Below are 13,700 nucleotides of genomic sequence, written 5' to 3'. Positions count from 1 at the left end.
AAATATATATTTGCATTACATTAAGCCAATAATCATTGGTTTATTGCATTAAGTAAACTATTACATTAAGCTAATAACTATTGTAAGGCATATGTAAACGTTTTTTTTAAAGAAATGGAAATTAGTTGCATCATAAGTTCATATGTTTGGTCACCTTTCCCAATTTTGATTTTAGATATTAAATTAAATTTTATTAAATTTAAATAAATAAATAAATAACGTGGCCATGGTGTCTCTTGAGGGCAGGAGGGGTAAAATAAAAACCATAATATTGGATAAATTCAGTTAAATTCTTTGCATATATGCCAGTGTAACCAAAGGGCTGATAGCTCTGAATCACTGTTTTCTTTTCGCCAAAGTAAGATGTCTGTAATTTTATAGACCTTTTTAGAACCCACTGATATGTAAAATATTTTTTTATTTTTTTCTGAAAATATGAAATTCTCCCACCTTGTCACCCAGTGGAAAAGGGGGGTTTATAGTTTTGATAAGTCGCCCATTTATATCAAACTCTCCACTACAGATGTGGAAAGTTCTACTTTCTGACAAGGAAAAATAGGATCTAAAATATTCTGTTACAGTTTCTAAAAAAAATTCCATAAGCCTTAAATTTACCAACTTCCCTTTCAGCCCTCTACCCTCGGTTGGAGGTTAAAAGGTTGTGGCAACTTAAAAATAATGGAGAGGATACATATGGTCTAAAGAAAATCCCTGTCTGTTCTACTTGCAGCCCTAAAATCAGTATTTTCATACATTCTTCTGCTTTTTGAGAGCACATTTCACCGGTTTGATTCTCTGGTTCCGACTCGTCGCTGTATTTTTCCTCCTCCGCTTTTCTGAATACTACCTGTAATTACTCATTAAATCCACAGGATGGCGACAAACACCCTGGAACAGATGAACAGAAACTTGATGCTCTGAGAAACTGTTGAAAAGACTTAAACGAGACAACAAAACGATCCGCATCATTCTTTAATCAGTTTGTAGGTCGGAATAATGGGCTTACAAAGTCACATTTTTACCACATATGACAGGATGTTGCTATAGAGTGAGTGCTGTGTACGTGTGAGCTGTCAGACATCGTCCAGCTTCCTTAAGCAGGAGTTTTCAGACAAGTCATCATTAGTACAAGTACAGCACAACCCAGAGTTTAGGTGAAGCAGATGTAAACATGAATGCCCTAGCAACAGTAGATATAGTAGGAGACTTTATGGAAGAGTCTGATGGGAGGGTTTTGCATCACGGTTGACCGTCCACACTTTCTGCCCTGTACAGAGAGAGAAACGTAGCAGCTCATTCATAAACATACAAATTGATCTTATAAATCGAGGCGGCTCGCTGGATGAAGGGCACCTTGACACTGGCAGCTTGAAGCTGTCTCCTCCCTCCCATTGGAGCAACAACAGGAGGTTATCCAGTTAATAACATGCCGCACTCCTGAAGGAAGGCAGACGCCACACTAATGAAATAATGTTGAAAACAGTAGCCTGACCGCATCCTTATCAGGTTTAATACACAGTATTTGTTCATGAATCTACACCGAGAAGCATCTTTAAAATCTTGAGACATAGAGTGGCAAAAGGAAAACACTGCATAATGAATTCCTCTTTTCACACAGCAATTTGGCATAAAAGAAACAAACTCACCAGAGATGATCAGTCACAGCATCGTTCCACACTTTAATCCTTCCTTCAGGATTTATCTTGAAGTTCAGCTTCTTGTTTTTGCTCAGCAGCTATTAGCGAACTGACTCAAGAGGGCGATGACAAAGCAGTTTTCAGTCACAGAGGTTTTTGTAGTCCCCAGACGGCTGTGAGTAAGTAAACAGAGCTGGCAGGAACACAGTGGAAGGATAGAGTTACTGTAATGTTCTCCCTGACTACAACCTGCATGTGTCTCTGGTGAGAAGAGAAGAACAGATGATTAAACGATGATTTAATAAAACCAGCACTAGCATACTGACGTACAGTAATATACTCAGTGGAGAGTGAAAACAAAACAACAACAAAATGTAGTAAGCAGAAACCTTTAAGAAGCAAAAACAGTCTGCAATCTTCTTTCAAAGCAAAACTTCCTACTTATCATATGTGGAAGAATATAAACAGAAAGAAAAATGATTTTAGCTCATCTAGTGCAGAGCAGCTGATATGTTGAAATTAAAAGATGATCACAAAGCTGAATATTTTATAAACCATGGAAGATCTAAATATCAAAAGACATAGCATTCCTGCTAATAATTGCAATCGTTCTCATCATCCAATATTATGCAAAGCCCTTTGCATTAGTATAATCTTTTTTATTAACACAACTAATGACAGGTTTTTCTGTAAACATTTAAAGTTACACAAATATACCCCAATCCCAGTTACTAACCGTGTTCCCTTATCAAATGAAGGGAAAATTAAATGGTTTTTTAATCTTTTTTTTTGTGTTGCTGTTGACCTTTTCATCTGGAACTGCGTTTTGTAACCATAGTTCACTATAAAGTTATCAAAATAAAAGCATAAACGTTTGCTGTTATTGCCTGTCGCTTTGCTGCTGTTGCACAGAAATATCCCCATTATCCCACAATGGGGATATTGTATTCTATTCCTACCTCAACGATAGTTACGCTAAACAAAGGTAACTTTACTTAGTTGGGCTTTACAGTAAGCTTTATGACATTCCATGTTAACTTTGGTTTTATTATTATCTTGGACCTGAAAAACAGAGCATTGTTGTATATTCAATGTCTTCTAATTGCAGCAGGTCTGTTGCATTTAGTTATATGCCTGAAACAACACACACACACACACACACACTTTTGTGTCAATTCCAATGATTTCACATGTGCAGGAGACTGGCCATACTATGAGCATATGGCCAATTAGACTGCAGTGTGTTCTTATCCCCTATGACTTTTTTAGGAAATATTATGGACAGTGACGAGACAAATTTGAAACCTTTCCACTTGGCACAACTTAACCGAACAGCATTGCAGCATTTGTGATTGTCTTGGATTGCTTTTCTGGTAGAAAATCATAAAGGATTATATCCAGCCATTAGTTGATGACCTTAAGTGCTTGGGGTATGCAAAGGACAATGATCCAAAACACACAGATTCTCTCTGTATGGTCCAAAATAAAAACTACACACAAGATCAGTTCTGGAAAGCCATCCCATTGCGCTGAATTTAAGTAATTCTGTAAACATCAAAATTACACCACAGTAATGTCAAAGACTCAATGCCAATCATGCAGTTTTGTAAATTCAATGCCATTTGCTTGGGAGAGTGAGAGAACCAGACTTAGATTCAGTGATTACTTACATTTTGGCCTATGAAATGTATATATTTATTTTTGGTGGACGGTCTGAAAAACTTAGTTGTTAAAAAAAAGCAAAATAAATGTGTAGGCATAGCATAAAAAAAAATATATATATATATATATTTTTTTTTTTTTTTTTTTTTTGCAACAGCGTAAACCCGACAGAGAGACATCAAGTCGACTGAGTCTATTTAGCCGTGTTCGATCATTCTGTATTCAGCTAATCGAGTCTTGCCGCTGCTAGAAGATTGTTGTCATTTTTTTTCTGTGGCTAGCCTTTAGCGTTAGCTACCAGTTGGATTTTTGTTTCTCTTCAACACCCTTTCATCCAGCAGGTCGGTGACAGTTTGTGTCAGTAAATTTATATGAATGAAAGCTGACGAGCCCGTTGAGCATTAGCACTGGTTTATGTGTGTAACGTTTTGTTTTGAAGTGTTAATGTTATCCGACCAAAGTTGAAAACAAACGTTAGCTAACAGCTAACTGGTTCTGCAACCGGTTAGCTAGTTCAGCGCTAGCTTGGACTGTTAGTTTAGCTGCTTATTAAGCTCCTTTTCTGAATTAACAAGCGCTAAAACCCACAAAGTTGTATCAGTATTTATTGTTACGTTTTTTTAGGAGTAGATCTTTTTGCTTTAAGCGCAATCAGTAACTTGTTAATGTTTGTCGCCAACATGTCTCTGATCTCATGGCCATCTGTATTTCAGAAGGAAAGAAAAACTGAACATTTCCTTATGACTTAAAGAGGATTGTGGGTATAGTTTGTAAAAATAGTTATGCTAACACAATTTATGTTAATTTATCTGTTAGCCAGCGATTCTATGGTGTGCTAAATCACATCTAATTGTTTTTATGGAAAGTTTTAAACTTCAAGAGAAAACTCAAAAATGAGCCCGCTGTGCAGCAGCTGTCAGGCTGTAGATAGCGATTTAAATTCACCACAATACTGAGTAAAAATCTATATAGCTCTATACAATGTTAGAGATTATATAGATGAAATAAGATGAGAAATTCACATTTTTACGGTAAAAACGTTGACCCAAACACAGGGTTCCTTTCGCATTTAATTCACAGCAATTTTAGATGTGGATAACCACTTACGGCAATATAGAGAAATATTTTAATTAGATTTACAAAGTTTTTCCTGTTTTTAAAGAGACTTTGATTGACTAAGAATTCATGGCTAAAGGCATCAACATGTTTTTTTTAATGAAGAAATTTAGCTACATTTATTAACTTGTTTACTGTGTGTGTTTTATGGTCTAATGTAAAGCACAAACGTTTGATGCAAATTTACAGAAAAAAATTAAATAAAATAGAAAGTGCATAACTTGAGCACCTCAGCTCCACTACTACAAAAAACATGCATACAAGAGTAGGGATAATGTTGAAACTACAAATGTAGAAATTGGACTAAAACGGTTTTCCTCTTTCCAGACTGGGAAACAATGACACAATTTCTCATCTTTTCATGAATTTCTTTAGGTTGAGGCAGAATTGGGAAGCTTTCTATTTGTTTGCTTCATGTTGTCAGGTTCCGTTTATGTGCTTTATTGATTCTACAGACCTTATGTTGTGATTTTAAAATTAGTTTGATCTGAATCCTTTTAAGTGACAAAAAAACCCCTGAAGAAATCTGTAGTAGGACAGCACTTGTTCACAGCGCTGCGTGTGTTCCAGAATGTTAGGATGGATTGGGGTCCAAGTCTGCCGGACAGCTTGGTTTTGGAGATCTTCCTGCATCTGCCCCACGATGCCGTGCTGAGAGCCGGCCTGACCTGCAGACAATGGCAGGCGGTCTCCAGAGATGAGTTCCTGTGGAGGGAGCTGTTCTACAGTTACTACCGGATACCGCGCTCCGTTCCTCGACACCCGTGTATGTATTGATAGAATGATTGTTGTCGTTTTGTCCATATTTTTTTTGAAGATGCGTGCTTTTTAAAAAAAAAAAAAAAATTATTGTCCTTTTCGGGCCTGTGTGCAGCGGCCGTATCATGGTACAGGGAGTTCAAGCGTCTATATGACTGCATCCCGTGTGTGGAAGTCCAGACGCTGAGGGAGCACAGTGACCAGGTGCTTCACTTGGCTTTCTCCCACAGGGGCCATCGCTTCTCTTCCTGCTCTAAGGACTGCACAGTTAAGGTACTGAAATTACAGCTAAAACTAATCGTGGATGTGCGTAAGTAGGCCTAATGTTACTGGTCAGTTTAAGTTATTTCTTTGCATGTTTTTTTTTTTTGCATCTCTTGTTTATTTTAAGACACTTTTATCTTCACTTTGACCTGAAATGTGGCAAAATCAGCAAATCATCCTGAGAACAACTTACCCGACTTTTAATAAAATTTAATGTCGCTCACTAAGCCCTATTTTTTATTTATTTATTGTGGAATAGTTTTCAGATCATTTTCATGATGCTTTAAACCAAATATTGTCTCTCCTCTTATTCAATTGGCTCTTTCTTCTAAACCTCTCTTTCAGCTGTGGGACACGGAACGGCAAGATGGAAACATCTCGTTGGTGCACAGCTCCAGCATGCGTCAGTTTAACTGGGGCTACACCCAGTTCTCCCAGTTCAACCCCGACGATACCCTGCTGCTCGTATCCGGCGTCTACCTGGGCCCACACCACTCGTCTTCTGGGGAAATTGCCGTCATTAGTCTGGGTAGGAACGTAGGAAAAACTCCCGTACGGCTTCCTGTTGATGCCAAGTGGAGATTTGTTTTGGGTTTAAAATGAATTCGAGGTAGGAGTTTTCTAACCGCGCTGAAGTGTTTACACATAGTGCATTAATATAATGTGACTTAACTTTAGCCTCAAGATCATGAAGTACGGTGACTTGCAGACGTATTCATGAGGCTTTCTCTTGTTTTTGCCATGTTGTAGCTACAAACCTCAATGTATTTTTTTGGAATCTTTTTAGATGAACCTATACAAAGTATCGCACAATTGTTAGGCAAAAAAAGGGAAAATTACACCTCTTTTTGTAGCATTTCCATTTATCTGTTTTACTCTGAGATTCTGTCAGCAGGAGGACTGTCATTCATAGGCCATTATACAAAACACAATGTGTGGTGGAGAACTAACCCTGCCGATCGCTATGGTGAAACATGGTGGCGGCAGCATCATACTGTGTGGAAACTGGTCGAAGTTAATGAGAAAATGAATGGCATTCGTGGAACGTCACCTGTCGAAGCAAAGAGCTGCAATGGGACGGTTTAGATCAAGGCGTATTCACGGGGTAGAATGGCCTAGTCAAAGCAATGAGAGGAATCAAACTGAGAATTTGTCACAAGAATTTAAAGCAGGAAAGGTAGTGTCGACTTTGTATAAAAACCTGCTTGGAAAAAAAAACACACAAAACTTATCAAGTTGTTACTTGTAAATCAAAATTTTAAGTCATTTATAATTTTTTATTTTTTTTTACCTTCTGCTACACTGTGTTGTTTCGGTCTGTTACGTAACATTCCAGTGGAATCTATTTAGGTTTAAGGTTTTAGAATCTCACTGTTGCTCTTCTAATGATTTGTTCCAGAAAATTACACGCTGCTGTCGCGGGTCAGGAACAAACCGTACGACGTGTTTGGCTGCTGGCTGAACGAGACGCACCTGATCTCGGGGAACCTGCACTGGATCGGCAACATGACGTCCTGCTCGGTGCTCTGGCTCAACAAAGCTTTCCAGGTCAACTTGCCTGAACTGGTGGACATTTTTTTTTTTTTGAGAAATCCCCTCCCCCCCAAAAACACCAGTTTCTTACTTCATCCTCGTTTGTTTGTTTGTTTTTTATGTCGCTCAGGATATCGAGTCCGAGAACGTAAACGTCGTGAAGCGTCTTTTCAAGATCCAGAACATCAACGCCAGCACCATCCGGACGGTGATGGTGGCGCACTGTCGCCGCCACGACAACCCGGACCTGCTGCTGGACTACGAGGCTCAGTCTCAGGCGAGGCGGCAGAAAGCAGAGCAGGACAATCAGCATCACCCTCTTCTGTTCGACCTGGGAGCCTCGGACAGCGAGGAAGAGGAGGAGGCGGAGAGCGAGGAGCAATGCGGCACGGACGGAAGGAGCCACGGCTTCTCGTCCGCACGGATCCCCCAGCCCACGATATCCGGCCTGGACCACGTCATTCATGTAAGATGGAGATTAACTAGGGATTTTTAAAAGGTCTGTTGTCTTTTATGACGTTTTTTTTCTTCCCATGCAGAGCCGTAAACACGTGGGGGCCAGGGAGCTGCAGATTGAGACCCAGGTTGCTCAGATGATGGGTAGAGCCTACACCAAGGCCCCTGACTCCAACCTCATCAACCCCTCTGAGCCTGGAGAGGGCGAGGATAAAACATACTTACTCTTCACCACCGGCAGCCTTACCTACTCCCCCCACCAGATAGGTAGAATATTTAAAGTGTGCTGAGATGAAACCGAAGCTTCGGTCTCCTCATGTCGTCGTTTGGTTTCCTCTCAGGCATTAAGCGCATCAAGCCTGACCAGATGACCACCTCCGGCCCTGTGCTCGGAGAGGAGAGGAGCTCCGAGGAGTTCTTTGATTCACTGGACCACGTTATTGATATTCACGGCCACATCATTGGAATGGGCCTTTCTCCTGACCACAGGTAAAGTAGTCAACGGCACACACTGGAAATCTGGAGTGTGTACTTTTGCATTTGCAGGCTTTTTTTAAAAAAAAAAAATGTATCCAGTGTTCTGGTCCTCATGGTTCCTCCAAAGTCGGGAATCTGATTTCTGTAGTTTTCACGTCTTGATAAAGTCTAGAAAAACGAAATAAATATGCGAAGTATTTTCGGATTTACAGACTTGATTCATTTTCTCCCTGTCTTACTGTTGTGTCCTCTTTTGTTTAGGCCCCTTTTTTCCTTTCTTCCTTCCTTGTTTTTCTTTCTTTTTTGTCTTTTCATTCCTTTCTCCTTCTTTCCCTGCCTCTGTTCTTTTTTGTCCAGTCTTCGCACATTTCTGCTGTCTGTGCTTCCTTAAGTCCGACCTTCCTTCCTTGTCTGTTTTTCTCTCCCTCTACATTTGGCACCTTGCTGTTTTTAAATGTACTATTTACAAGTGAATTGGATTTCTCTTTTTCCTCATTTGTTCATCCTCTTGTTTTGCAAGTTCCACATTTGACGTATTTCCGTTGTATTTGTTGTCATAAATTCATGTTGAGCATTGGTATTTTGTATAAATTAAATGGTTGTGAAACTACATGAAGTTAAGTCCGGAAAAATCAGCAATTGTTTTGACAACACAATGTGTGGCGTCGTAGCCAGAAATGAGTCGGAAACACAGCAGTGTCAGCTGCTCACCACCTGGCGATTCTGACTCCAGCTCTTCTGCCGTCGTCGTTCAGGTATCTTTATGTAAATAGCCGAGCTTGGCCGAAGGGATGCGTGATCTCAGATCCCATGTCCCCACCTCCCATCGCCGAGGAGATAGACATGCACGTCATCGACCTGAAGAGTTTGAGGGAGGAGAGGAGAAGTCTCCGCGCCCACCGGGCCTTCACGCCCAACGACGAGTGCTTCTTCATCTTCCTGGATGTCAGCAGGGACTTCGTTGCCAGGTAGGACGCAGATGGAGGTTGGATGTCGTGCAGGGGCTCTCGTTTAGTCACGGTGCGGAGGAGGGCTGCAGCTAACAGTTATGTGAATTATTGATTATTCTGAATATTAATCGATTAATCAGATAAAAATATCGGCACATTCCTTCCTTGTTTCATTTAATGTTTCATTTAAACTATTTTTTTTATCCAGTATCAGAAATGCATTAAAACATGGAAACAAACACATAATTCAATGATTTTCTTAAATAAGAAAATAAAAATGTTTTCATCTACAATTCAGAAATATAGCATTCTTAAAAAATATACTTTTAACATCAACATGTGAAAAACTCGGCCCTCTCTGCCTGACTTGACGTCAATACACTGTAGGACTAATCTGATCATATTTTTGGATGAAATGTTTTACGAAAATTGAAGCTGAAACTATGCCACTTGAGGAGCTTTGTGTAGAGCATGTTTACAAATGTTTTTATTTTTACTTTGCACGCAAAATGTATGTATTTTTAGTTAAATGCGGCTCTGATTAAGTTGTTCTTTTAGCCGTTTTATGAGTCTGTATACTCCATTTAAAAATGAATCGATTACTGAATTAGTTGACGATTATTTCAGCTGTCGATTCATCACGATAAATCATTTCAGCCCTAAATTTAATATGAAAGACCGACACAGGATATTGATTGATAGTGATGTGAAAAGATAAAGCTACTACATTTTAAAAATATATATATAAATAAGACTCTGGATTATGGTGAGATGCATCGCAGCCTCATTATGTGTGAACACAATACCAAAACACCTTGATGATTCTGGTTGGAATGGGGCAATGAGTGCCTTTCCAAAGCTCAGTGTCGTCCCGTTGGCTGTAGCTGTTGCACTGCTGACTTTTTCTCCACAAACTCCCTCCGGCAGCGGAGCCGAGGACAAGCACGGCTACATCTGGGACCGCCACTACAACATCTGCCTCGCGCGGCTGGCGCACGACGACGTGGTGAACTCGGTGGCGTTCAGCCCCGCCGACCAGGAGCTGCTGCTCTCTGCCAGCGACGACTCCACCATCAAGGTGTGGCGCTCGCCCCGCATGGTGCGCCTCGCTCAGGCGTCGCCCCGGCAGCTGAGGCCCCGCAGCCTGCTGCCGTCCTGGCTGCTGCGCCACAAGAACTCCACGTTTTCGGGCAGCGTGAACGGGAAAGCCGTGAGCGAGGGCTGGAAGAAACCCTCAGAGGGGAAGTAGAGCGGGAGGGGGAGCGACGGTTCAAACACTCCGCGTGTGTGAGCAGTGTGTGTTCTCAATGGTGACCTGAAGCACTCAGAACACAGAGGGAAGGGGGATGCAGACACAAGGGGGCGACGTTGCACCGACCAAAGGGAGAACTGACGCCCAGTGCTGCTGCTGAGGATCTACCCATTGATACCAGATGAAGGTTGTGAGACAGAACTCTGAGATGCTATCATGTTTTTTTTCCTCTGTACCGATGCACCCGACCCGAACGGACCAACAGAGACGCAGAGGTGGCCCCTTTCTGATCATGGTTGTTCTCATTCAGGGTCAAGTGCGGTGACTGACACTTTTTTTTATTATTATTATTATTCATAAGACAATCTTTAATTGGTGCCCTTTATGAAACACATCTTTGGAGAATGAAACCACAGTTTAAAAGGCTAAAGGGATAAATATATATATAAATATATATATATATATATATAGTCAAAGCTATATTTAAAGTAGTCTTCCTTAGTTTTATTGGTCTCACATCCCGTTGTCTAAAAAATAAAATCTATTGTTATTGTAATAAATGTAGAGTTATTGAGCAATTTAATATAAAAGTTGGCCCAGAGCATGACTGTAAACAAAAGAGTGTTATCTGTGTGTAGCTAACTGTTATTGGAGCTATGTGGCGTGGAAACGTTTATTCATTTGTCAGCACAAAGTCTCACCTTTTTAGAGACTTTCTTTTTCTTTTTTGCTTTGTTCTTACCCATGACAAATTGTTTTTCTTTTCTTTTTTCTTTGTCGTTGCTTGTAAACAAAAATGTCCCATTTAAACCCATCACTTCCCACCAGAGGGCCTCACTGGATATCTGAATTATTCAGAGCCATCTCTGATGATTTTTAGTTCCCTTCTATCTGTTTTATGACCCACAGTTTGTCCACAGGCTTGATGTTTCTGGCTGGACTCTTAAATTGCTTATTTATTAAACGTTTGCTTGTTTGAGAATATCAGTGGAGAGAGAGATTCGTTCTTTCAATGCGGAGCAAATTTGAATGTGAAAGTCAACACGCAAATTCGCTTAATTACGGTGAAATGAAAACATTGACGTGGCAAAATGTTGCACTAAGCTTTAATGGGAGCAATCAATAAAAATAAAGCAAATGATTCAAAAATGGAACGAATCGACGTCACCTTTTTTTATCTATGTGTGATGTTTCTCATGACTAAAACTGACATTAGATTGTTGCTAAAATCGTGTTGATGAAGCTACGAAGAACAAAACTTCATGGTGCTGCTGTAATTCAACGTTCAGTGCCTCTGAAATAGTAAAAGTCAACCAGTTGAAAGTGAATCGGCGGCAGTTTTAGCTCCACCTGCAGAAGCTTGAGGTACTTTCACCAGGTAGACGCTGACATTTCCATGTGGGCTCCAGGATGAAAGAGGATATGACTGGTCATAAAACCCCTGTTATTCTTAGTGGTGTGTGTGTGTTTTTGAGAAGTCTCTGACAAGATCTGTTATTTTTTTCACGTTTTGAAACGTGTGTAGTAAGTCGGAAACTCTTTCGTAATGTTCCTTTTGCCTCCCTCGTCTCCGTCTTTATGTTTGATGCTGTCAGCTGTTGTTTCCATGCACCCTTTAGATAAAACGCATGTCCCACAAAGAATAAACCTGAAGACCTGTCAGATTGATGTTTAAACTGTTGTGCAGCTCTCAATTAAAGGTTGTGGATAGAAAAGTAGATGTGAGTTTTCTTCTTTTTCTCTTTGACACCTTTAATCTACCAACAGATTTATCACAAGGGGTTTTTCCCATCTTTGATCTTCTGACTTTGAACTAAAGATGATTCTAAATAGCAGTCTTTCGCTCATAATGCATAGTTTTGGACTATGACTGAAACCTTCCAGGAAAGTATACCAGTTTTATTTCTATATATACTCATGAAACTGAAGTAGAGTTTAATTTTTTTGTTTTAGTTCCTCCAAATCATAGGAGGAACTAATGACTTGTTCCTCCAACAAGTCATTGTTCCTCCTATGATTCCTTGATTTGCACATGTAGAAACGGAAGTTTATTTTTATTTTTTTTGGTTTTGTTTTTTGTTTTAGTTTCTCCAAGTCCATGTAGAAACTGAAGTTTCTCCTCATTCTTTGCAAAATAGCTCAAGATCAATCGGATTGAAAAATGTCTAAAGGTTAAGTTATGAATCCTTTTGCAAGGCATTGTTTGGAGAATAATTTGCTTTGACATATTTAGAGAGAGTCTCTTCAGTTTGGCAAGTTACATTACATTACATTACAAATGATCGCATTATTTCTGAACAACAGCATGCAGAAATAAAGTTTACCCCAAATTGTCATTAAGTGCGCAGAGCATCTCGTTCATTACATCATATTACATTTTTCCCCGTTATCCACAATTGCAGACAAATCTAGATTGACGGCTCGTCCACAAATCTGCTATGATCATCAGGGAGAAGGTTTTGTGTCACCAATTATGCTAAATTATCATAGTTCCACCTCCGTGCTTCTTTTTGCTGTCAAATTTCTGGATTGCTCAAGTTGAACAATATTCTCTTAGGCGCCTCTCGTTCTACTCAAACTGTATCTGTTCCAAGCTAAATACTGCAGTAAGTTCAGGTATATTTTAAGAATAGAAGTAGAATCTTGATCCTCTACTAAAATTGGATGGTGGTCATATACGACCACTTCTATTTTTTTTTTCCAACAAAAAAAAAAATTAGAAGTAGTAACGGTGCATCTATTTAGCTGAAGAGGTGCTGATTTTGTAATAAACGATTTTCTATTTCCTTGTGTCATCCTGAAGAAATGATAGAAAATCTAATATTTTTAAGTTGTTGTATGAACATTTTACATTGCATTAAATGCTTTACATTTACTAAGACATAATTCTGAGCAGGAATGTTTTTCTCTTCAAACCCAGACCATCGTGTGGCTCTAAGACCACACCATGCCACAATGACGCATTTCCTGCAGCAGATAGCCATCATAGAACAAGGACATATCCATGTTTACAACCACAGATATGTGTTCATGTGCAGCGACTAATGCAGATACACATTACAGAAATATGTTCATATCGTGTCATTGCACTTTTCCCCTGGATTTAAGTCATCCTGAGATAATTAGTGTGTTGTATCTAAAATCAGACAAACACGACGGTCAGTGAGCGGTTGAGATCAAACGTTAAGTTTTAGGGACATTGTTGTTATAGGAACAGCAAACAGTAGTGCCGTTCAAATCTTATGACCATCAATGTGAATCTAATTTTGGAGTTTTAATAATTTAACATTTGGAGAAATGATCAGACATCTTTCAGCTCCTGGTATAATTTATGGATACTTCACTTTTATTTGAAATGCCAGCGCTCATTTGAAGGAATATGGATTTTGGTAGTTCATACATTTTCAATAGAGGCGAGGGACATTCTAGACACTCTTCAGCAACGATTTAAGATTTTCTGTTTGAGCAGAAGTTGTTGATTTGAGAAATCGATGTGTTTTAGGTTTTAGGTAGCTCTTTACTTTTATTTTGAAAATGAATTCAAAATATGTGCAGATAATTCTGTTTTAAAAAAATAGTTAAAATGCACCCAAC

At 39.5% G+C, this 13,700-nt stretch overlaps 1 protein-coding gene and 1 long non-coding RNA gene across 4 annotated transcripts; one reads left to right on the top strand and one right to left on the bottom strand.

Moving 5' to 3' along the window:
- Positions 1–954: 954 nt before the first annotated feature.
- LOC114149862 (uncharacterized) lies at positions 955–2,485 on the bottom strand. 2 transcript variants are annotated; one of them, XR_003596623.1, is made up of 4 exons: positions 2,374–2,485; positions 1,647–1,830; positions 1,354–1,437; positions 955–1,267 (listed from the first exon to the last, which is right to left on the bottom strand). It is a non-coding gene; the product is annotated as an uncharacterized LOC114149862 (long non-coding RNA). The 2 variants fall into 2 exon arrangements; XR_003596624.1 differs by having other exon boundaries at positions 1,647–1,898; positions 2,374–2,482.
- A 1,031-nt stretch (positions 2,486–3,516) lies between these two features.
- Positions 3,517–11,824, top strand: fbxw5 (F-box and WD repeat domain containing 5). Of its 2 annotated transcripts, XM_028025720.1 has the most exons (10): positions 3,517–3,640; positions 4,986–5,181; positions 5,290–5,447; positions 5,784–5,967; positions 6,838–7,004; positions 7,102–7,437; positions 7,511–7,694; positions 7,769–7,916; positions 8,660–8,872; positions 9,782–11,824. In XM_028025720.1, the coding sequence occupies exons 2-10, from the start codon at positions 4,995–4,997 to the stop codon at positions 10,101–10,103; spliced, it is 1,899 nt and encodes a 632-aa protein (XP_027881521.1). In that variant the 5' UTR covers positions 3,517–3,640; positions 4,986–4,994; the 3' UTR covers positions 10,104–11,824. The 2 variants fall into 2 exon arrangements, with proteins under 2 accessions (XP_027881521.1, XP_027881522.1); XM_028025721.1 differs by lacking the exon at positions 3,517–3,640 and having other exon boundaries at positions 4,995–5,181; positions 6,838–6,986; positions 9,782–10,103.
- Positions 11,825–13,700: the final 1,876 nt, after the last annotated feature.

Source organism: Xiphophorus couchianus, chromosome 8 (assembly GCF_001444195.1).
Source record: "Xiphophorus couchianus chromosome 8, X_couchianus-1.0, whole genome shotgun sequence".
Classification (NCBI taxonomy): domain Eukaryota; kingdom Metazoa; phylum Chordata; class Actinopteri; order Cyprinodontiformes; family Poeciliidae; genus Xiphophorus; species Xiphophorus couchianus.
The sequence above is the reverse complement of the archived record's forward strand: the minus strand, read 5'-3'. Positions and strand labels throughout refer to the sequence as shown.